This window comes from Myxine glutinosa, chromosome 7 (assembly GCF_964187855.1).
Source record: "Myxine glutinosa chromosome 7, kmMyxGlut1.1, whole genome shotgun sequence".
Classification (NCBI taxonomy): domain Eukaryota; kingdom Metazoa; phylum Chordata; class Myxini; order Myxiniformes; family Myxinidae; genus Myxine; species Myxine glutinosa.
In genome coordinates, this window is record NC_136267.1 from 86,279,992 (window position 1) to 86,302,601 (window position 22,610).

The window sequence follows — 22,610 nt, forward strand, 5'->3', positions numbered from 1 at the left end:
CTTGTCCACCTCATGCATTCTCTTCTCCCTCGTTCTTCCCCACGTACCTAGTTTGCCCAAGTTTCCCTCTCTGTTGTCCCTCAACCCTGATCGTGGTATGCTTATCGTCTCCCTCCCCTTTTAATGCTCCTCTTGTTCTGTCACGTCCTGATCTGTGCTATGAGGTGCGGCTGACTAAGTGTAGTGTGTGATCCAAATTATCTGGAAAGGGTACACATGTGTTGCGTTTGAAGACCAAAGAAAAAGTTACATTTTTTGTTTGAATGGTTTTCATTTACATCCTCTTATTGAAACTGAATCAAAGGAATTAGTTGGTACAATGGAATTCATATATAGTTTGTGAACAAAGTGGAATGAGTTTTTTTTTTTTTACAGAATCTAAGGCTCGTACTGGAGTTGACACACACACACACACACACACACACACACACACACACACACACACACACACACACACACACACACACACACACACACACACACACACACACACACACACACACACACACACACACACACACACACACACACACACACACACACACACACACACACACACACACACACACACAAGACAAACAGAGCCAATGAGCTTGGAGGAAGAACCATCACTTCCTGGGGCGCTCTGGGTAGCAGCGACGTCACAACAATGGCACCACCTTTCTCGTCACACTCAGTGGGGCATTTCTTAAGGAGGAATCTCTTCCAGCACCATAGATGCCAACCTATGAGGAATGTCCATGCGTTTATCCTTTTAAATGTTGAACGTCAAACAAGGAAGCAGCACCTACTATTTTAAAAGTCTTTGGTACGAGTTGGCCGGGTTTCAAACCGCCAACCTCCTAGACTCGGAGTAGACGCTCTAACCATTACACCACAGAGAACGGTTAAGAAAAGACTTTAAAATGGTACAATGATTCATAGATCAGAGATTCCACATGAGTTTGCATTCAAAGTGAACAAGCGTTACGCCTAGGTCCCCCGTCGGTGAAGTGATGCGAGTTGACAAAGTGGAAGACGCAAGGCGGCCATCTTGGATTTTGACGTGGCGACCCAATTTTCAATAGCGTTCTTCCTTATGCGTAGATACACCCACACACCAGATTAGAAGTTAGTAGTTCGTTTATTTTTCAAGATATTTCGCTCACAAGGTTCAGACATATATATGGTGGCGGCCATCTTGGATTTTGACGTGGCGACCCAATTTACAATAGCGTTCTTCCTTATGCCTAGGTACACCCACACACCAGATTAGAAGTTGGTACTTCGCTTATGTTTCAAGATATTCCACTCACAAGGTTCAGACATACATAGCGGCGGCCATCTTTGATTTTGACGTGGGTTGCACCCACACACCAAATTAGAATTCGGTCCTTCGCTTACGCACGCACGCACGTACGCACGCACGTCCGCGCGTACGCACGCACGGGAAAACCATAGTCCCCCTTTCGCTCCGCGGTGCGATGGGGGGACAATTAGTTGCATACATCATGGAAGTCGTTTGTGTACAAAGTGTCTTTAATGGACTGCAATGAGCTGGAAGTGCATTTTAACTGATATCCTCTTTTGCTATTACAATTCAGAAACCTCTAACTGTAATAGATACCTGACGAGGTGGATGTGTGCCAGGCATCCCTGGTCGGTGGGACCTTTACAGCGAGTGCTGATGTGGCATGTGGGTTCATGGTTCCAAACAGTTAAGAGATGACATTTGAAGATAATTTAAATTGTTTTTTAAACAGCCTCAATTATTTCCACCACCCCTGGGTGTGTTTTTGACACAAATCTCTCACGATCCGACTGGTCAGGCCTGATATTCGTCGAAAGGTGACAGGAAATTGTAATTGGTTCAGGGTGTAGCGATAACTCACCTACTCTTCACAAAAGACACCGTGGGATATTTAATGCCCACCAAATAGCACTTGTAGATGGGACACCCATGAAATGTTGGTAAGTGAAAATGCTTTGGAATCCTTTTTTGCAAATATCACAAAATGCACCTTTCGGTAATGATGCAGCCTGGGACAAAAATGGCACCATAACATTGAGATCACCATCTACTCGGGATGAAGGTAGGAAGGCAAGATGGGTAGAAGCAGGAAGGACAGTACCGATGAGGGCAGGCCCGTGCGTTCGCCATTCGGTGTCTTGCCTCGCCACCAGGCCCTGAGAGAAACCCATGGGAAGGGGATGAAGTTTCAAACCAAGAGCTTTATAAATGGTCTCTCACATAATAAACCAACAGGTCTCTCAATGCATAGAAACATGAGTAATTCCACTTTATACACAACTAAGTAATTCCACTTTGCACACAACTAAGTAATTCCACTTTGTGTGCAACCAAGTAATTCCACTTTGTACGCAACCAAGTATTTCCACTTTTTACGCAACCAAGTAATTCCACTTTGTACGCAACCAAGTAATTCCACTTTGTACGCAACTAAGTAATTCCACTTTGTACGCAACCAAGTAATTCCACTTTGTACGCAACCAAGTAATTCCACTTTGTACGCAACCAAGTAATTCCACTTTGTACGCAACCAAGTAATTCCACTTTGTACGCAACCAAGTAATTCCACTTTGTACGCAACCAAGTAATTCCACTTTTTACGCAACCAAGTAATTCCACTTTGCACACAACTAAGTAATTCCACTTTGTGTGCAACCAAGTAATTCCACTTTGTACGCAACCAAGTATTTCCACTTTTTACGCAACCAAGTAATACCACTTTGTACGCAACCAAGTAATTCCACTTTGTACGCAACTAAGTAATTCCACTTTGTACGCAACCAAGTAATTCCACTTTGTACACAACCAAGTAATTCCACGTTGTACGCAACCAAGTAATTCCACTTTGTACGCAACCAAGTAATTCCACTTTGTACGCAACCAAGTAATTCCACTTTGTACGCAACCAAGTAATTCCACTTTTTACGCAACCAAGTAATTCCACTTTGTACGCAACCAAGTAATTCCACTTTTTACGCAACCAAGTAATTCCACTTTGTACGCAACCAAGTAATTCCATTCGACGCAACCAAGTAATTCCACTTTCTACGCAACCAAGTCAGATTCTAGTTTTCCCTCTATGGAGTTCCCTACTGTATCCAATTTGTCTACCCCATGCAACCTTTCCTGCCCCCCCCCCCCCCCCATGCTTTGTCCAAGTCTCCCTCTATCTTGTCCTTCAAATCCGCTGTTGGTGTCCCCCTCCATTTGCACACCCCTCTCTGCTGTTCCTTCCCTCCACCCTCAAAGGTGGATGGAGGTTATGTTTTCACCCCTGTCTGTTTGTTTGTTTGTCTGTGAACAAGGTATCTCAAAAAGTGGTGGACTAATTCGGACGAAATTTGCAGAGAGGTAGTGTATGTGACAAGGACGAAATGATTACATTTTGGTGAAGATCCGGATCCGGGTAGTATAATTTTAAAAGTGATTCTTCACCATTGGGAGATCGGGCCAAAAACGACATATAGCAGGATATCTCAAAAAGTTGTCGATGGATTTGGACTAAACTTGGTGGACCGGTTGTGCGTGTGTCAAGGACTAATCAATTCGATTTTGGTGAAGATCTGAATATGGATTCGGATACGATAATTATTTAATTTTTAAGTGATTCTTCACCATTGAGGGATCGGGCGAAAAGCGATATATAACATGATATTTAAAAAAGTTATGGAAGACATATAATATGACTAAACTTGGTGGACGAGTTGGTTAGGTGACAATAACAAGCCGATTAGACTTTGGTTCAGGTCCGAATCCAGATCCGGCCTATCATTGGCATACAAAACAAACTGTTCAGCCTGGCGGAGGTATGCGCTCTACCGAGTGCCGTTCTAGTTTTGTACTGTTACGTCCTGATCCATTCAGTGCAACACACACACACACACACACACACACACACACACACACACACACACACACACACACACACACACACACACACACACACACACACGCACACACCAGGGCCAGGTCTAGAATTCAACACTGCCAGGTGCACACAAGCTGTTTTCAAACACATTTGATAAACAATCAAAATATACCATTTGCCCGCTATGAGTCTGGGAGGTCGGTGGTTTGAACCAAGGCCAAGTCATATCTGAGACTTCCACAATGAAATTATACTGCCTCCTTTCTGGTATTGCATACAAAGTGGACCGGAAAGTCGGATTTCACAATTAACAAAATGACCCAAATGCAATACCTTTCCTCTGGCGAGGAGAATATTATCATTTATTTTACACCAAATTCATGTATGAGCAGTTTTTCACATGTGTTAATTTAGCAAATAATTAGCTCTGGATGAATGCTGTTTATTACAACTTTAAATAAAGCCAACTTATTGACCTGAAATATTATAAACTAGCCGAAACCCGTGGAACATCCACGGAAGGGAGGATGTGGTGTATGGATAGAGTGTACCATTATGGATGGCATAGGGGATTTGCTTGTCCGAGTAAGAGTTAGGAAGAAAGATGAGAATGAAGAGTGCGTATATGAACAACGTATTTATTGCAATCTACTTAAATGACAACGCTACGATATACTTTTGAAAAATGAATGGATTCGTAATAGGAATCGGCATAGCACCACTCTGGCCACACTGGCGCAGTGGTATGTGTCAATGGAAAGGAACAGCAGTAGAACCATAGACTTTTAAAAAATGAACGGATTAGTAAATCCACTGGAATTAGCCCCATACTGGCGCATTGGTAAGCGTCAATGTCAAGGCAGAGCAGTAGGAATATAATACAATGAACGCAGACGCCAATAACGTCTGCGTTCTGCGTTATTGGCAGACGCCAATAACGCAGTATCAGAGGTTGAAATAATTTTAAAACTTCTGGATAAACAATGTTTGGGGTAATAGTCAAGCCTCTGACGACTCCTTGCGTACTCGTATTATCAACCTTGATATACACATCTTTGAACGACTGTGCTCTTGAACATGCCACATATAACTGGCCGTGGGAGAAGACAGGAGCAGGCAAATAGATACCCAGTTTACGGAATGTTTAGAAATTATGGTAAACCCACCTGATGAGGTTAGCGTACACCGCGATCGACGACACCGGCACAAATGCATGCTCAGGATTGTCCACTCAGTGGATGACTTGCTGTCGCCTTCGACTGTCCAATCAGCGGACGGCTTGCTTTGCCTTCACCCAGCAGATGCCAATAACATGGCGTCGTATTGGCAGTTAATCGGATGCTTTTGGGCCCCAACGTCGGCTAATTCAGATTTTTCGAGTATGGCTGTACGTGATAAACAAAGAGCGCGGTTCGTAGATCGTAAATCCATTTGTGCCGTGGGCATCGGGTCACTGGGTGCGGCGTAAAAGAGATAACAAAGTCGAGTCCTTACGCTATTAAAAATGTCATATTACAGTCCATGTCATTTTACCTCATATTATAAATGATCACAGGTGGTTATTCAATAGTTTCCATTAACAAGGATAACTTTTAGACAATGTATAACGTCACAAAGTACGTTTGAATTTAACCAAGCATTGTCGATTCCTGAGTATTGACAGACAGCAATGGCAAGCTGATGACGACAGTCCAATTATGCTCAACCAAACAAACCGGGACACAGGCCTATATGGGTTGAGGGTATAAACATCTGCACAAGCCTGCACCGCCTCAGGCTTTTGCAGATTCCACAAAAGTGCACTTGCACACCATGAGGACCAAATGCTATCTAAAAATGTATAATTTGAAGCTAATTATTACCACCAGCCAGATTCAACACCCACTGTGCTACCGGCATTCTTGAACAAGTTCCAACAGTCAGTAACACCTTAGCCACGTATGGAATTTGTACGAGAAACCGTCTACAAAGTGCTGGCATCTTTCGCAAATCCATCAGACCATAAATATCACAGTTAAATTCCATAAATGCTGGTGTTCCACAAATTAAACGAACCCCTAAATACTCGGCTCAGATAAATTGATGATGAAAAAGTGACTTATGTAGATTTGCAATATGTGGTAAAAAGAAAAACAACAACTCTGTGAAACTCCTTGGGAAAAGAATACATGCTTTACCACCTTTGCATGTGCAGCATCATTCCTGCTCTATAAGTGCAGTAAGTACCAGGATTGAAGGATCAGATAACAATTTGGATGCACCAACCAGTTGAAAAAATTATGATTTACTAGCCGAAAGCACCCGGCGTTGCCCGGGTTCTTTTTGAATGAATTTACTACTATAATTCAGTTTTTACTTGCGGCCGTAAAAGATTGACGACTATAATTCACCTCAGCTTTTAATTGCGAAATGGGCCCAGCCCGGCTGAGGTGGGCCTTGACCGGCCTCGCCACCTAGCCTATAACCTTCCTGGGGCCCGTCCCGACATTTTTTGTTCTTTTTGAATGAATTTACTACTATAATTCAGCTTTTACTCGCGGGCGTAGACGATTGACTACTATAATTCAGCTCAGCTTTTAATTGTGAAATGGGCCCAGCCCGGCCGAGGTGGGCCTCGACCGGCCTCACCACCTAGCCTATAACCTTCCTGGGGCCCGTCCCGACATTTTTAGTTATTTTTGAATGAATTTACTACTATAATTCAGCTTTTACTCGCGGCCGTAGAAGATTGACTACTATAATTCAGCTCAGCTTTTAATTGCGAAATGAGCCCAGCCCGGCCGAAACGGTCTCAACCGGCCTCGCCACCTTGCCTATAACCTTCCCGGGGACCGTCCCGACATTTCTGGTTCTTTTTGAATGCATTTACTACTATAATTCGGCTTTTACTCGCGGCCGTGGTCCCTATGTGTCGCGGTCCCTGTGTGTCGCTTTTACTCGCGACACATACCCTGGTGTTGGGCTAGCGGCTAGGGTGCCGGCTTAGGATCCAAGGATCCTGGGTTCGAATCCCGGTCGATTGCTGAATTAACACCAGGGGGGTTGACTCAGCCTGTCATCCTTCCGAGGTCGGCAAATTGAGGACCAGTTCACTGGTAATTCCCTGTTTGTCGTAAAAAGGCGGCAAAAAGGGTTGGCGTCAGGAAGGGCATCCGGCCGTAAAACATTGCTTCAAAAAGGGAACGGAAAAACAACAACAACCACGGTTCCCGAAAAAGGCGAACCCCCGCTTTGCGGGGAAAAATGGCCTCTAAAGGTGGTTTTATACATAAGGACACACAGGGACCGCGACACACAGGGACCGCGACACACATAGGCCGAAGAAGATTGACTACTTTTTTTTTTCTTTTTTTTTTGTATACAGAATCGAGGCTCGTGAAAGAGCTAACATTTAGCAAACAAACAAATCAAACAAACAAGCAAACAAGGTATATAAAAAGGGGAGCGGTAGACAAGATGGGGAGAGAAGGGGAAGCACACAAACACAACATTTGAGAGCAGGGACATCGGGAGATGTGTGGGAGGGAGAGGGCTTGGGGGAGGCAGGATAGGTATAAAACGCAAGGACACCAAGGACTTCCAGGAATGAAGTTGGTATTTCAAAAAAGTGGATTTGGGGTGAAATTAGCAGCGGTAGAAAAGATCAAGGTTTTGGATGGAGGAAGATAAGAGATGGTGGAGAACAGCTGTTTTAAAGACCTGGAGGGAGGAGTGGGATTGAAGAGAGTGAGGGAGTTTGTTCCAGAGGCGGGCGAAAAGAGGAATGAAGGAGTGAAGGTGAGCAGAGAGTCTTGATTTTGGCAGTTTAACCATAAGAGGGTTGCAGGCAGATCTTGTGCGACCTGTAGGAATATTTGGGGGACAGAGCCCAGAGAGAGCTGGGGGAGCAAGGCCGGAGAGTCGGTAGAAGACGGAAAGACCACCAACCTGCCTGCGGTGAGTCAGTGAAAGGCCCTCGGAGATAGAGCCATCACGGGAGATTCCAATGATTCTGAAAAACTATAATTATTATTAAAACTATAATTAAAAACTATAATTAACTATAATTCAGCTCAGCTTTTAATTGCGAAATGGGGCCACCCCGGCCGAGGTGGGCCTCGACCGGCCTCGCCACCTCGCCTAAGACCTTCCTGGGGCCCGTCCCAACATTTTTTGTATTAGAGGTTTCCTCCTATCTTTCACCGTTCAGGAGATTAGCGCGTGTAGACAAACAAACAAACAAACAAAAACTTTCTTTCATACAGACTTGGCATTTAAGATGGAATATTTGTTTTTTCTTGACTTGGGTTTACTTTCTTAACTCAGTATATCAATCTGGTGAATTTCCTTTACACTTTGGTGATTTATTTGTTAAAAGAACCATGTCACTGATTGTCTGTCGCAGCAAGAAGTCAACAACAGGATTATATCACAGGTGGCGTGGCAAAATGTACGGACAGGTGCATTTGATGATTGGCTTCACAGTCGGGTATACAAGGGTTGTTGCGTTCTGTATTAGTGGAAAACAACTGCTGCACTTCTCCAAAAGTTATTGCCGCTTCCTCTGGAGATGGTCCGTCAACTCGACAATGCTGTATGTCATGGAGTGGTGGCTTTACGAAATTACGGCATGAAACAGCGTGCCATTCCTCGGCAGTATGGCATCACTCAAGGCCAGGTGTCAAAGATCCTGAAACGAAATGCTCAGAGGGGTGTCCCTACACCAATACCGAGGCCAGGACGTCCCCGCAGAACCACAAGGAGGGATGATCGCCAGCTGCACCGGTTAGTCCTCAATGGCCGTACCAAGTCAGCTAATCAGCTTAGGGCTGAGTGGCAGCAACTGACAAATGTGCCTGTATCCAGAAGGCTAGTCAACCAACGACTGGTTCAAGCAGGCTATCGTGCCAGGCGTCCCCTGAGAAAGCCACGCCTGACCAGTCAACACCGCCAGCGCCGATTGCAGTGGGCCAGAGAGCACCGTCAATGGCAGCCAGGACACTGGAATCACGTGACCTTCAGTGACGAGTCTAGATTTCTGGTCTATCATCAAGATGGCCACGTCTGAGTGTGCAGACAAGTGCGTGAAGCCTACAACAAAGATTGTATAGTGCCAAGAGTCCAAGCTGGAGGTGGTGGGGTGACCGTTTGGGCTGCTTTTCATGCAGGAGGCAAAACTGACCTGGTTGTTCTGAATGGAAACCTGAACCAGTTCAAGTACAGGGCCATTCTGGAAGAAACAATGCTTCCATTTGCTCGTGCAGCCTTTCGAGGAAACTTTATCTTCCAAGATGACAATGCACGGCCTCATCGTGCTCGCATGATCCAACACTTTCTTGCTGACCGTGGTGTAGAGCATGTGGAGTGGCCTGCCATGTCCCCGGATATGAATCCGATAGAGAACTTGTGGGCAGAATTAATGCGTCAAATCGACCACTTGGACCAGCAGCCGCCCTCTGTGCGTGAATTGCAGCAGGCTATTGTCACTGCATGGCAAGCGATTCCTGTCCAAACCTTGGCAAATCTTGTGAACAGCATGCCTCAACGTGTACATGCTCTCCTGAATGCTCGTGGGGGTTACACGAAGTACTGAACTGTAATTTTACTGTCCGTAATCCCAGTCGTAATTTAACTTTTGTTTTTGTTAAAAAAAATTTTGGCTAATGTGCACAATAAAGAGATACTTCTGGAAAACGTACAGAAGTTCCCTGAAAATGTCTGCTGCTCTTCTTCTGCTCCAATCGGCTCTTCTGATCATGTGCTTGTTAAAGTGGACATCTCTCTGACCATTCTCAGAGAGCCTCCTCAGCGTCGACGAGTCTGGCATTTCACTCAGGCCAACTGGCACGGTCTTCAAGCAGCCATCAATCATCTGGACTGGTCTCCCATCTCCACTGCCTCTGACATAAATTCTTCCTGGGAATTCTTCCAAAGCAAACTGCTCTCTCTCATGCACAGATTTATCCCATCTCGTCTTCTGTTGTCATACCCTTCCTCCCGTCCATGGTACACGGAATCTTGTGGTGAGGCTATTGCCCAGAAACAACTTGCTTTCGTCTCCTGGAAAGCAAATCCCACGGAAGGAAATCTCATTTCCTTTCACAAAGCCCGAAACAAGTGTGTGTCCACCCTCAGGAGAGCCAGGAAACAATATCTCTCCGTTCTCAGGACCGAACTCTCTTATCTGTCTCCCTCTTCCAAATCCTGGTGGCGTCTGGTCAAATCTGTTTCTGGTGTTTGTTCCCCCTCCATCCCCTCCCTCACCTCAAATGGCCACACGGCTGACTCCGCATGTGAAAAAGCTGAATGCCTCAACTCTGTGTTTGCCTCTAAATCTTGTGTCCCAAACCCATCCCTCTCTGTACCCACCGTACCCAGTCGTACCCAGCTGCTCCTGGACTCTGTGTCCTTTCCTCCTGACAAGGTGGAAAAGTTTCTGTCAACCCTCGACTCGGATTCTGCAACTGGACCTGACGGCATCAGCCCACGGGTCCTAAAATCCTGTTCTTCCGCTCTTTCACTCCCTCTCTCTGTTCTCTTCACCCTCTCTTTTGCTCAAGGTCATCTTCCATCTGCTTGGAAATCTGCCAACATCACCGCTTTGCACAAAAAAGGTGCAAAAACAGATCCCAGCAACTACAGACCAATCAGCCTTCTCCCAATTATCAGCAAAGTCATGGAATCCATCATTGCTTCAGATATGAAATCTTTCCTCTTCTTCAATGGCTTGATCTCTGATCATCAATTTGGTTTCAGACCTGGACACTCTACTCTGGACATGCTGCTTCTGCTTTCTCAACAATGGATGGAGGTCCTCAATGCCAAACAGGAAATTAGAGCAGTCTCCCTTGACATATCACATGCCTTCGATACGGTCTGGCACCCCGCTCTGCTCACCAAACTCTCCTCTTTTGGTATCCATGGAAATCTCCACGCATGGCTGGCGGACTTCCTCTCTAGTCGTAGTCAACGTGTGGCCCTGAATGGGTTTCTCTCATCTCCTCTTTCTATTCAGGCTGGAGTTCCACAAGGCAGTGTTCTGGGCCCTGTGCTTTTTCTGGTCTTCATCAATGATCTCTCTGACTCTCTTGAAAATCCTCTGTATCTCTTTGCTGATGACTCTACTCTCTGTCGCTCTATTCTTCATCCCTCAGATCGGCAGTCTGCAGCCTCCTCACTCTCTGCAGACCTGGACAAAATCACAGACTGGGCAAACAAGTGGAACATGTCTTTCAATCCTGACAAATCTCACACTCTTACGATGTCTCTCCGAAAAGACAGACTGGACAACCCTCCCATCCACTTTGTGAATAATCCTCTCCAAGAAGTTCTGTCACTCAAGCTTTTGGGTCTCACTATCTGCCATGATCTTTCCTGGGAAAACCACATTTCAAATCTGGCCTCCAAAGCCAGTCGCCGACTGGGCATCCTCCGTCGTGCGAAGTCCTTCCTTGGCACACCTGAGCTCCTCACCACATACAAGGCTTTCATCCGCAGCTCAATGGAATACTGCTATCCCCTCTGGGCTGGTGCTCCTGCCTCAAACCTAGCTCGTCTTCATGCTGTTGAAACCAAAGCATTCAGAATCATTGGAATCTCCCGCGATGAAGCTAACTCCAAGGGCCTCTCACTCACTCACCACAGGCAGGTTGGTGGTCTTTCCGTCTTCTACCGACTCCTCTCTGGCCTTGCCCCCCCAGCTCTCTCTGGGCTCTGTCCCGCAAATATTCCTACAGGTCGCACAAGATCTGCCTGCAACCCTCTTATGGTCAAACTGCCAAAATCAAGACTCTCTGCCCACCTTCACTCCTTCATTCCTCTTTTCTCCTGCCTCTGGAACAAACTCCCTCACTCTCTTCAATCCCACTCCACCCTCCAGGTCTTTAAAACAGCTGTTCACCACCATCTCTTATCTTCCCCCATCCAAAACCTTGATGTTTTCTACCCCCGCTAATTTCACCCCAATTCCACTTTTTTGAAATACCAACTTCTGTCCTGGAAGTCCTTGGTGTCCTTGTGTTTTATACTTCTCCCTCCCCCCTCCCCCCCCCCCCCCCCCTTCCCATGCCTCCTGCCCCCAAGCCCTCTCCCTTCCACACATCTCCCTGCTCTCAAATGTTGTGTTTGTGTGTTTCACCTTCTCTCCCCATCTTGTTTTCCGCTCTCTCTTTTTATATATTTTGTTTGTCTGGTTGATTTGTTTGTGAAGTAAATGTTAGCTCTTTCACGAGCCTCGATTCAGTATACAAAAAAAAAAAGAAAAAAAAAAAAGAAGTTTAACAGTACTGTCCATGAATTGAGTTCGATATCAGTTTACATCACTTTCAAGGATCAATTTATTGGTTTCAGAATGTCAAATGTGGTTTTTGTTTCTTTTAAAGGTCACATTAACAAAATCTAGAATAATTTCAACATAATTCCAATGAACTTTTGGTTCTTAGACATCTTGAAAAGTAAGTTCACCCCCACCAAAAAAATATTCCATATTAAATGCCAAGTCTGTATATATAGAAGAAGATAATCTCGTCATTTTACAGACTATAACAACCCTGTATCATGGTGTTAAATAAAGGAATAGAGGAACTTTTAAGGATTGATTGATATCAGAAATAAACAGTTGATGCACGCAAGCATGCTAGCATGCACAGCGGCAGCAATGACAGCGCACAGAGACGGAGACAGCGACGTCGACACACAGAGATGGAGACACACAGATGCGGAGATATAGACAAACAGAGAGAGAGACACACGGGAACGGAGACGGAGACAAGCAGGAACGGAGACGGAAACAGAGACACGCAGGGATGGAGACAGAAACAGAGACACGCAGGGACAGAGACAGACAGAGACACGCAGGGACGTAGACAGAGACACGCAGGGACGGAGAAAGAGACACGCAGGGACGGAGAAAGAGACACGCAGGGACGGAGAAAGAGACACGCAGGGACGGAGAAAGAGACACGCAGGGACGGAGACAGAGACACGCAGGGACGGAGACAGAGACACGCAGGGACGGAGACAGAGACACGCAGGGCCGGAGACAGAGACACGCAGGGACGGAGAAGGATACATGCAGGGATGGTGACAGATAGACGGATACATAGACACACAGGGGTCGCGACACACAGGGACCGCGACACACAGGGACCGCGACACACAGGGACCGCGACACACAGGGACCGCGACACACAGGGACCGCGACACACAGGGACCGCGACACACAGGGACCGCGACACACAGGGACCGCGACACACAGGGACCGCGACACACAGGGACCGCGACACACAGGGACCGCGGCACACAGGGACCGCGGCACACAGGGACCGCGGCACACAGGGACCGCGGCACACAGGGACCGCGGCACACAGGGACCGCGGCACACAGGGACCGCGGCACACAGGGACCGCGGCACACAGGGAACGCGGCACACAGGGACCGCGGCACACAGGGACCGCGGCACACAGGGACCGCGACACACAGGGACCGCGACACACAGGGACCGCGACACACAGGGACCGCGACACACAGGGACCGCGACACACAGGGACCGCGACACACAGGGACCGCGACACACAGGGACCGCGACACACAGGGACCGCGACACACAGGGACCGCGACACACAGGGACCGCGACACACAGGGACCGCGACACACAGGGACCGCGACACACAGGGACCGCGACACACAGGGACCGCGACACACAGGGACCGCGACACACAGGGACCGCGACACACAGGGACCGCGACACACAGGGACCGCGACACACAGGGACCGCGACACACAGGGACCGCGACACACAGGGACCGCGACACACAGGGACCGCGACACACAGGGACCGCGACACACAGGGACCGCGACACACAGGGACCGCGAAACACAGGGACCGCGACACACAGGGACCACGACACACAGGGACCGCGACACACAGGGACCGCGACACACAGGGACCGTGACACACAGGGACCGCGACACACAGGGACCGCGACACACAGGGACCGTGACACACAAGGACCGCGACACACAAGGACCGCGACACACAGGGACCGCGACACACAGGGACCACGACACACAGGGACCACGACACACAGGGACCACGACACACAGGGACCGCGACACACATGGACCGCGACATAGAGACAATGAGAGAGAGCGATAATACAGATGCATTGATAGAAACGTGAAGAAAGAGCGAATAGTGAAAGAGTTTTTGAGGAAGTAAAAAAATCTGCTTTTTGAAAAGGGGAAGATCATAATTATTTGGAAATACATGGGAAGGTAAAGAGTTAGAGTTTGGCAGTGGAACGGAAGAAACAAACATCATAACGGCCCACCTTTGAGTTGCCAATGGCCACACAATAATCATGCGACGTAGTGGCTTGTCGAGTATTCTGTGGTCTCGCTAATGGTGGAGGTACACAAGCAGCAAGTTATTGAGAGCAGAAACCGAAGTAATATCTGTAGAAAAGAGAAAGAGAGCCAACTTTGCGGCGTAATTCGATCGGGTCGAGTTTTGAGGTCAAATTGGGAGAGTTGATAAGTCGGATTACTTTGGATTCAATTCGGTCCATTAAGTATTCGGAGCTAGAACCTCCCCAGATGTGAGAGCAGTACTCCATATGAGGACGAATCAATCCTTTATATAGTGGAAGCAACTGTTGAGAGGAGAAGAATCTTCGACATCTGAACAAGACACCTAGTTTCTTCGAGGCAGACTTAGCTATTTATGCAATGTGTGGATTCCAGGAAAATTTGATGTTAGGGTAATACCTAGTAGGTTTATTGCATCACATGGTGTAATTTTTGAGCTTTCAAAGGGTGGCCCATTTATCACTGACAGTTTTAAAATCTCTATAACTTTTTTGTTTCTTAACCAAACAGATAAAGTTTTTACACAACATAGTTACATATTTCAAGTTTTTTTTTTTACATAAGTTTAATCAACCTTAAGAACTTACAAATTTAGTTATAAACTTCAATGTAATTTCCACCATTTTCAATCAGTTTATTCAGCCTTTGTCTGTATTCCAACACCACCTTTTGTCGCATTTCGACCATAATTTCACTAAAAGCTGCTTGAATTCTCCGTTTCAGTTCCTGAATGTTGATTGGCTTTTTCGTGTAGACTTTTGACTTAATAAACCCCCAGAGTTATTTCTCCAAATCCCTCTAGTTTGTCCCTCAACTCTACTGTTAGTGTGTCTTCCCCTCACATCCACTCCACCCCTCACTATTCTTTGTGTTCTGTTATGCCCTGATCCATTCTGTCATAGCTCCTGCACAAGCCTCAACACGATATACAAAAAAGACATGGCGAGAGAGAGCGAGACATGGCGAGAGAGAGCGAGACATGGCGAGAGAGAGCGAGACATGGCGAGAGAGAGCGAGACATGGCGAGAGAGAGCGAGACATGGCGAGAGAGAGCGAGACATGGCGAGAGAGAGCGAGACATGGCGAGAGAGAGCGAGACAGAGAGCGAGAGTGAGAGCGAGAGCGAGAGCGAGAGAGAGACGGTGAGAGAGAGAGAGAGTGAGAGTGAGAGTGAGAGTGAGAGAGAGAGAGAGAGAGAGAGAGGGAGAGAGCGAGAGAGAGAGAGAGAGGGAGAGAGAGAGAGATAGTTTGGGACGTGCATCGATATGCGTTTGGGACACGGCCTGGTGCCCCTTGCCTTGCCTTGCGGCCATTTGGGTTTTGCCACCTCTATCCCGTCAAGGAAGGATGAGACCGAGGAAGGATGAGACCGGGGAAAGATGAGACTGGGGAGGAAGAAGACCAGGACAAGGCATAACCGGGCGACCCAGGAGGCCACATGGGAGGTCACGTAGATCTACATCATCGCCAATTTGGGGAAGAGTGGGAATGAGAGCACGGATAAGGAGATGGCTTGGTCCATGAATGGTGGTTCCTTGCTGGGGGTGAGGATGGATGCTTCAGTACAAGGGAAGGCTCCGTTCAGTCTTAGAGACTTGCTAGTGGAGATGATGACCAGTAGCAGTGGCGTGTACACACGCATGCACACACATATGAATCGTGATAATACATACACATGCACAATGGTGATTTATACATAATATATTTAGGTGTGATCATATACATACATATTATACGTGACATATTATACATGTACACATTACACACACACACACACACACAAACACACTGAGACCTGGTGGGTGGGACCCGGTGGGTCTCCGTTCCATCTCCTGAAACACACATAATATAACTAACACACACACACACACACACACACACACACACACACACACACACACACACACACACCACACCACACACACACACACACACACACACACACACACACACACACACACACACACACACACACACACACACACACACACACACACACACACCTTGGTGGAAGTGCTGTCACTCTCCCCAGGTTACCAACAATGTCACAATTGATTTTAGGAAGAAAAAAAAATCCTCTTTAGGAAATGCCCCCCTGAGTGTGGTGAAAATGTGCCACCTTTGGTGGGTGTTAGTGTGTGAGGGGGGGGGGGGGAGTGGAGGTGGGAGGAGGAAGCTCCACTAACAGCCGTAGATCATGTTAAAATGGGTAAAGGATGTTAGGGGATTGTGGAAGGAGTCGAGCGATGCAAGGTAGAATGAGATGGTATGCGTGCATCAGTGCCGGATTAACCATTAGGCAGACAAGGCATTAGGGGCAGCCAAAAATTCTGGCCACAAAAATGTGCATTTGTGCATTGAAAGTGATTTGCTCCGAGAACTGGACTTCAGTTCCGTAATTGAAGAGTTTGCAGTTGTAAACGCGTGCAAGGTTACAATCTAAGGTCTAGTAAACTGTAAAGCAAAGTGCCAAATCTGTGCGTGTTTTGTCATGCATATATTCATACACTGCAAATTGTATAGACGAAACTAGTTTGAAAGTAGTTTATTTTCACATTAAATATTTGTCTTTTTTTGTATTAAATATTTTGTTCATGAATCAGTTCATCTTTTGTCTGGGGTCCATTTCCATGAGCCCGAGATCTAATTTAAATTGTTCAGGCCATTCTCTAAAATTTCAAAATGTGCCTTAGGGCCAGCCGAGGCTTAATCCGGCACTGGCGTGCATGTGGGAGGAGTGGAGAGGGAAAGGAGGTTAGGGGATTGTGGGAGTGCAAAGGTAATAGAGGTCGGTGTATGGTAGGAGTGGAGTCATAAAGGAGAGTATGGGTGTGGGAGGAGAGAGGAGAGAAGGTTGAAAGAAGATAGGAGTAAGGAAAGAGAAGGGGGGTGTTACATCATGTTTGTGTACGTAATAAATATGACCTCCAATTGTACTTAACCTTTTGATGTATTAAAGGTTTAAAGCAATGCATTGAAATGATAGCAATAAGTTAATTAATAATAACAATGGAGAGCACAACCTGAAGGAAAGATTAAGTTTCAAAGAACAGTTTTCCTTGAAAGATCAAACTACCCTCCTTATTCAAAACGACTGAAGGAGCATTTGATTTCGGACATATCAAGGGGTGCAGAATCACCTGTGACGTCGAGGCCGCTTGTCCGAGGGAGATGTTAGGCAGCGACGGAGACGTGTACAAGTTGGACTGGCATGTGGAGCCCTCTGGGCAACGAGCTAGCACCGCAGCATTCTGCAGACAGCAAAGCCCAATGAGGTAGGGGGTTAGAGTACACCAGGCGGTATGTCCAAGTACTCAGAGTCAGTTAACAAAGAGCGAGAAAGCTTATTGGGACACCAGGGTGCTGAGTAATTACTGAATAAACAAATGTCAAATTTACTTTGTGTACGAGAACCAATAAGTGCAAGTGGTGACCTGCCTGTACCCTTTACATGACACATCCCTTACCATTATGCACAATAAGGGATAATCTACATATACCAACACAGTTGTAAAAAAAAAAGAAAAAAAAGGTTGACTTGGTGAATGGGGGAGTAAGGTCAATTGAGAAAATAAAAATTCAGAAAATATAAGGAAGAGAGAAGATAGAGGGTAAAAAGGTGGTTAGATTGGGGAGGAAATAGGAGTGAAGAAGTGGGGAGGTAAAGGGGACATTCTGAAAGTGTCACCATTTATACATACATAACATGTATTCTGTCCTTCAAGGCGTAATGATACTTCCTCTTCCAAACACCCCGGAAGCACAGTTAATTTGGGAAAGGCCAAGGAATGTATGATCGTGGTTCAGTCAAGAAAGACCAAAAAATGGGCGATGGGGGGTGTTTTGGTTGAGAAAGATAGAGGAACTGGTGATGATGGTGGGTCGGTTGAGAAAGACCGAGGAACAGTGATGGTGGTCGGTCGATTGAGAAAGACCGAGGAACAGTGATGGTGGTGGGTCGGTTGAGAAAGACCGAGGAACAGTGATGGTGGTGGGTCGGTTGAGAAAGACCGAGGAACAGTGATGGTGGTGGGCCGGTTGAGAAAGACCGAGGAACAGTGATGGTGGTGGGTCGGTTGAGAAAGACCGAGGAACAGTGATGGTGGTGGGTCGGTTGAGAAAGACCGAGGAACAGTGATGGTGGTGGGTCGGTTGAGAAAGACCATGGACCACGTGACGGGGGTGCATACCTCGGCATGGATGTTCGGTACCGAGCTCGTTGTGCCGTTTAAAGCGGCGATGTTGTTGTAACTGCTACTTGGCGAGCTCTGTTCTGAAGCCGGTGCACTGCCCACTGCCCGAGCATCTACAGGTGAAAGGGAACTCGTTTTACCCTGACCTGACAAGCATCACAGACACCACATGGCGTTGTGTCGTGGTTGGCCATGTATCCATAGACAACCGTTTTACTAAGAGGTAACATGTCCTGGAAAATGGCACATCAATCTCAGAAAAATCAATGGATATAACAGCAAACAGCTTTGTCGGATTAAATCTCAACACGACTCAAGTGGACACTTGTAACGGTCCATCAGGGGCACCCAATCACCCGCTACCGATTGCCTTTATCATTATAAAAAAAACAAATGATGGAAAACAGCAGCTTACTTTGTTAAGCTAACCTTGCACAAAAGGCATTGAATCCTAAAATATCCTCATCTTTAATAAATAATTTGTTACCTTCCACAGTTACTTTGATTACTATTTAATAAATCATAAAATGCAACTTTTACAAGTTTAGTGCTGACAAGTTAATTACTTAGAGCAAATCAATAGCACTGCTCACGCTAGACGTTTGTCACTACTGTGCGAGTAGGGTCCAGAAGCAAATCCCATAGTGTATATGGCCAGTTTGTATATATTGCTCATTTTCCCCTTAGATTACTGTACGACACTTTAATCCCGGAGGATTCAAATCCTGTGTATACCATATTGGTTTGTACATCGTCTACACAAAATAAGTCAATTCATGCAAAAGTATGCTATGGTCTCCTTATGTCCTTGTCCTGCAGGTTATTTGCGTACAAGATCATCCATTAACCTTATAAACAACGTAGATATTAACGGCCATCTCCAGCAGAATGGTTTATGCTGTTGGGACCAGAGTTTCAAAGTTGAATAAATACATCAAATTAACGAGTCAACTCCTGTAAAACCACACTAAATAGCAGTGGAACAGTTCCCCTATAAACATTATTTAACCTGAGAAAATAACTACCAACGTGTACACCACTGCCATGGTTCATCAAATACAACCACATAGCACAATGAACCAAGAACCACTGAACGGCATCATGTCACGGCGCACGTACAGTCAGTAAACAAGTTACGTTGCGATCTAATTAAACTAAAATATAAAACGAGAGGTTTCTATTCTAAATGATAATTAAGGGTGATAGTGTGAGAAGGAGGTGAAGTCGCAGTAAAAGATATCATGACCCACGATAACATTTACAATGCACAGCACAGCTCAGCACTAGTGAAATGTTAGTCCAATAAAAATGCATAAGGGCCTGCAGCATTCTCGAAGGCTGCCCTTTACTAAAGGTTAGCGTATCACTTTCCTCACCGGGCTCAATGAGATGTCGTTTGCTGCCCTCCGAGCTGGCCTTATGGTTCATAGGGCTCCAGCGCATCTCCGAAACCTTCTTCCGTAGCAGGGAACGCACCTTCAGGTTAGGTTCTGACACTGAAATCACACGCACGTTGATACACCACTTGCTGTCTGCCTGGATTCAAAGACTAGAGGCCAGGAGAGCAAAATAACAGGTATCAATAACTTGGTTTGGTCACACTGGTCTGGTGCGGAATTGGGGAATTTGGTCACACGATGTGAGAAAATGACACAGGCTGCAAGGGGAGAGTAGAGACTGGAGGAAAAAGCAAATTAAAAAGAAAATTAACACGAATAACAACACAACAGATTAAGAAATTCATGGAGCACTTTCATATCATGAGAATAGGAAGTGGTATCAAAAGCCAAACTATATGCGGAGCACCGAAGGAAGGAGGAAAACTATGGACAGACTAAACAAGAAGGATCTACTTTGTAAACACGTAGACAGAATCTAGGTTTAAAAACGTCGATTTGATGAAATATTTACATTAAATTTTATTCCATATTTATTTGCTTGAATTCGACAAAACCTGCCATTTCATGCACTGCCATGTAGGAGAGCACTGGATTGCTGTGAATGCGAAGGACTAACCACCAGTGACCGCTCTGAGCTCCAGGATTGGTGAGCTTCCCATGGGAAACCAGATCAGATCTTGATATGTACAAGGGAATCTACAGGATTGATTCATGCATTTTGCATTGATAGATGCAAATAAAGTCATGTATGACATCATTAGTGCTTCCAATTCCCCACAAGAAAGGGAAACATCAGGCTTGAAAACTTGATAGTATCAGACTTTGTTCCTAACATGGTCTTTCATGTCCACATCAGTGCGCCTTTGCCGTTGGAGAGAGTTCAGAGGTTTATGGAATGAGTGTTCTAAACAACAGAGGACCTAATTTACCAGATTAATCTCGATTTTCAGTCTTGGACACTGATGATGTCATGGCCCATACACATCATATTTCAAGGACTTTTAGTCATCAATAAAGGATGTGATTCACCTCACATATGTTTAGAAACTATTTTAATCATCACCCTAAAATTTTGTGTGTCTTTGTCTGTGGTCGATGCATGCGGTCATTACTTATCCAATCTCAACCAAGCTTTACGGGGAGATTGAGGGTCACAAGACAAAGGTTGTAGCTACTTTGTTTGCAACACCCCCACACACCCCTCCCAGGGGTTCCACAAGTGGGCTGATGCAAATGATGTATGTAAATGTGTACCGTGTAGCGCCGCTCACAGTGGAGGTGGAAGAGGGTTTTATGAGTGATGCTTCCGAGCCCTTAAAATTCTCTCATGAGTAAGAGGATTTTGCCTTCTTTTTGCACTCGCTTAGCCTATGTTGCGCTTTCGACTCTACTGCCAAAAATGAGGAATTCCCATGTTTTATTGCCCTTTTCCGCCTAGAAAAAACGGCATGTTAAGATGTGGTAGCTTGAATGTCTTTACACGTTATCGTAGTGCTTTTCGAAGGAAACTTCTCAGAAACAAAAGTAACTAGAACGGCACTCGATAGAGAGCATATCTCTCCCAGGCTGAACAGTTTATGTTTTGTATCCCACTAATAGGCCGGATCTGGATTTGGACCTGAACCAAAATCAAATCGGCGTGTTCTTGTCATCTAACCAACTTGTCCACCAAGTTTTGTCATAACTCGTCCATAACGTTTTTAATATCATGTTATATATATTGTTACATTTATGGGGTTAGGTGAAAGGATACCGTCGGGAAGGTAGCACTGTATAGGAGAAATAGCATGGACTGTGAACGTGTTGGAGAAATCTCGATGTACGGTAAGTAGGGAAACTGTAGCTCAAGGTTGTTTATGTGTTCACCACACGGGAGGGAGAGGGGTGGGGTGGTATTGTGATAATTATCGCTACGGTCTAAGGCTAGTTTTCCCCAGTGCGTGCTTTCCCTCCATAATTTTCCACTCACGTTTTTGCTGACAAGGCCGGCCATGCAAAATCTCCATTAAACAACAACAGCCAACTTCAAGCAAAGAGGTTGCTGGACTAAGCCCCGCCCAAAGGACCTAATAGGCGAAAGCCCACCCACAAGAGGCGGAGAAATTGGGGGTCAGGAAAAGCAGTGAGGCCACGCCCCGAGGGATGTGATTCGACCGTGGAATGTGGGCGGTGCGAACTGGGAGCCGCACAAGACGATTGGCTCTCAGGAGTGAAGAAGAGGTGTCTCTCGATCTTGCTCGGACAAGACGCTGGCCATTTATTTATTGGTTGTGTTGGTGCGAAGTGTTGGGGGCTTTCGTCTTTTGGAGTGCACGGTGCCCTTCAAGGAGCAGCTACCTGTTTTTACGCATTTGTTGATTTTGACTGAATTGCCACAACTGAAGAGGGAAATCGTCTTCGGGACTCGCCTCCTGCCTGTGGAGCCGAAAGTGCGTGGTGCTTTTGGGCCTTCACCATTTTCTGAGCACTTCCCGCGAGAGTGGCTACATTGAGCTTCAATAGCCGCCAAGCTCCTAAAATGATCTATTGGGACCAGCTAAGTGCTGAAAGGGGATTTCTTTTTATTTTCATTATCTTTTCCCTGTGTGCACGTTTGAGACTGCGTGGAGGTGCCTCGGTTAGGAAATGAATTTACCTCAGCCTTTATTTCGATATTTTCATTCCCTCATTTATTTACATTAAAATCATTATAGTTGAATTTCTTGGTCGTGTGTGCATGTTTTGTGGGTTCGGGAATAAACCCGTGTTGCTTTTCGTTCCGTTGAGGCAAACAACTCGCATCCCGTCATTCC

General features: G+C 46.1%; 1 protein-coding gene across 7 annotated transcripts in view; it reads right to left on the bottom strand.

Moving 5' to 3' along the window:
* Positions 1–22,610, bottom strand: part of LOC137413004 (histone deacetylase 4) — a 233,663-nt gene that overhangs the window by 62,267 nt on the left and 148,786 nt on the right. For 6 of the 7 annotated variants that reach the window (XM_068098374.2, XM_068098367.2, XM_078781955.1 and 3 more), the window contains exons 7-10: positions 19,795–19,914; positions 18,416–18,531; positions 17,366–17,476; positions 2,001–2,166 (exon numbers count right to left, since the gene is read on the bottom strand). In XM_068098374.2, the coding sequence (XP_067954475.2) occupies positions 2,001–2,166; positions 17,366–17,476; positions 18,416–18,531; positions 19,795–19,914 (513 nt within the window). The remainder of the gene's footprint in view (positions 1–2,000; positions 2,167–17,365; positions 17,477–18,415; positions 18,532–19,794; positions 19,915–22,610) is intronic. The other variant, XM_068098373.2, reaches the window with a different exon arrangement.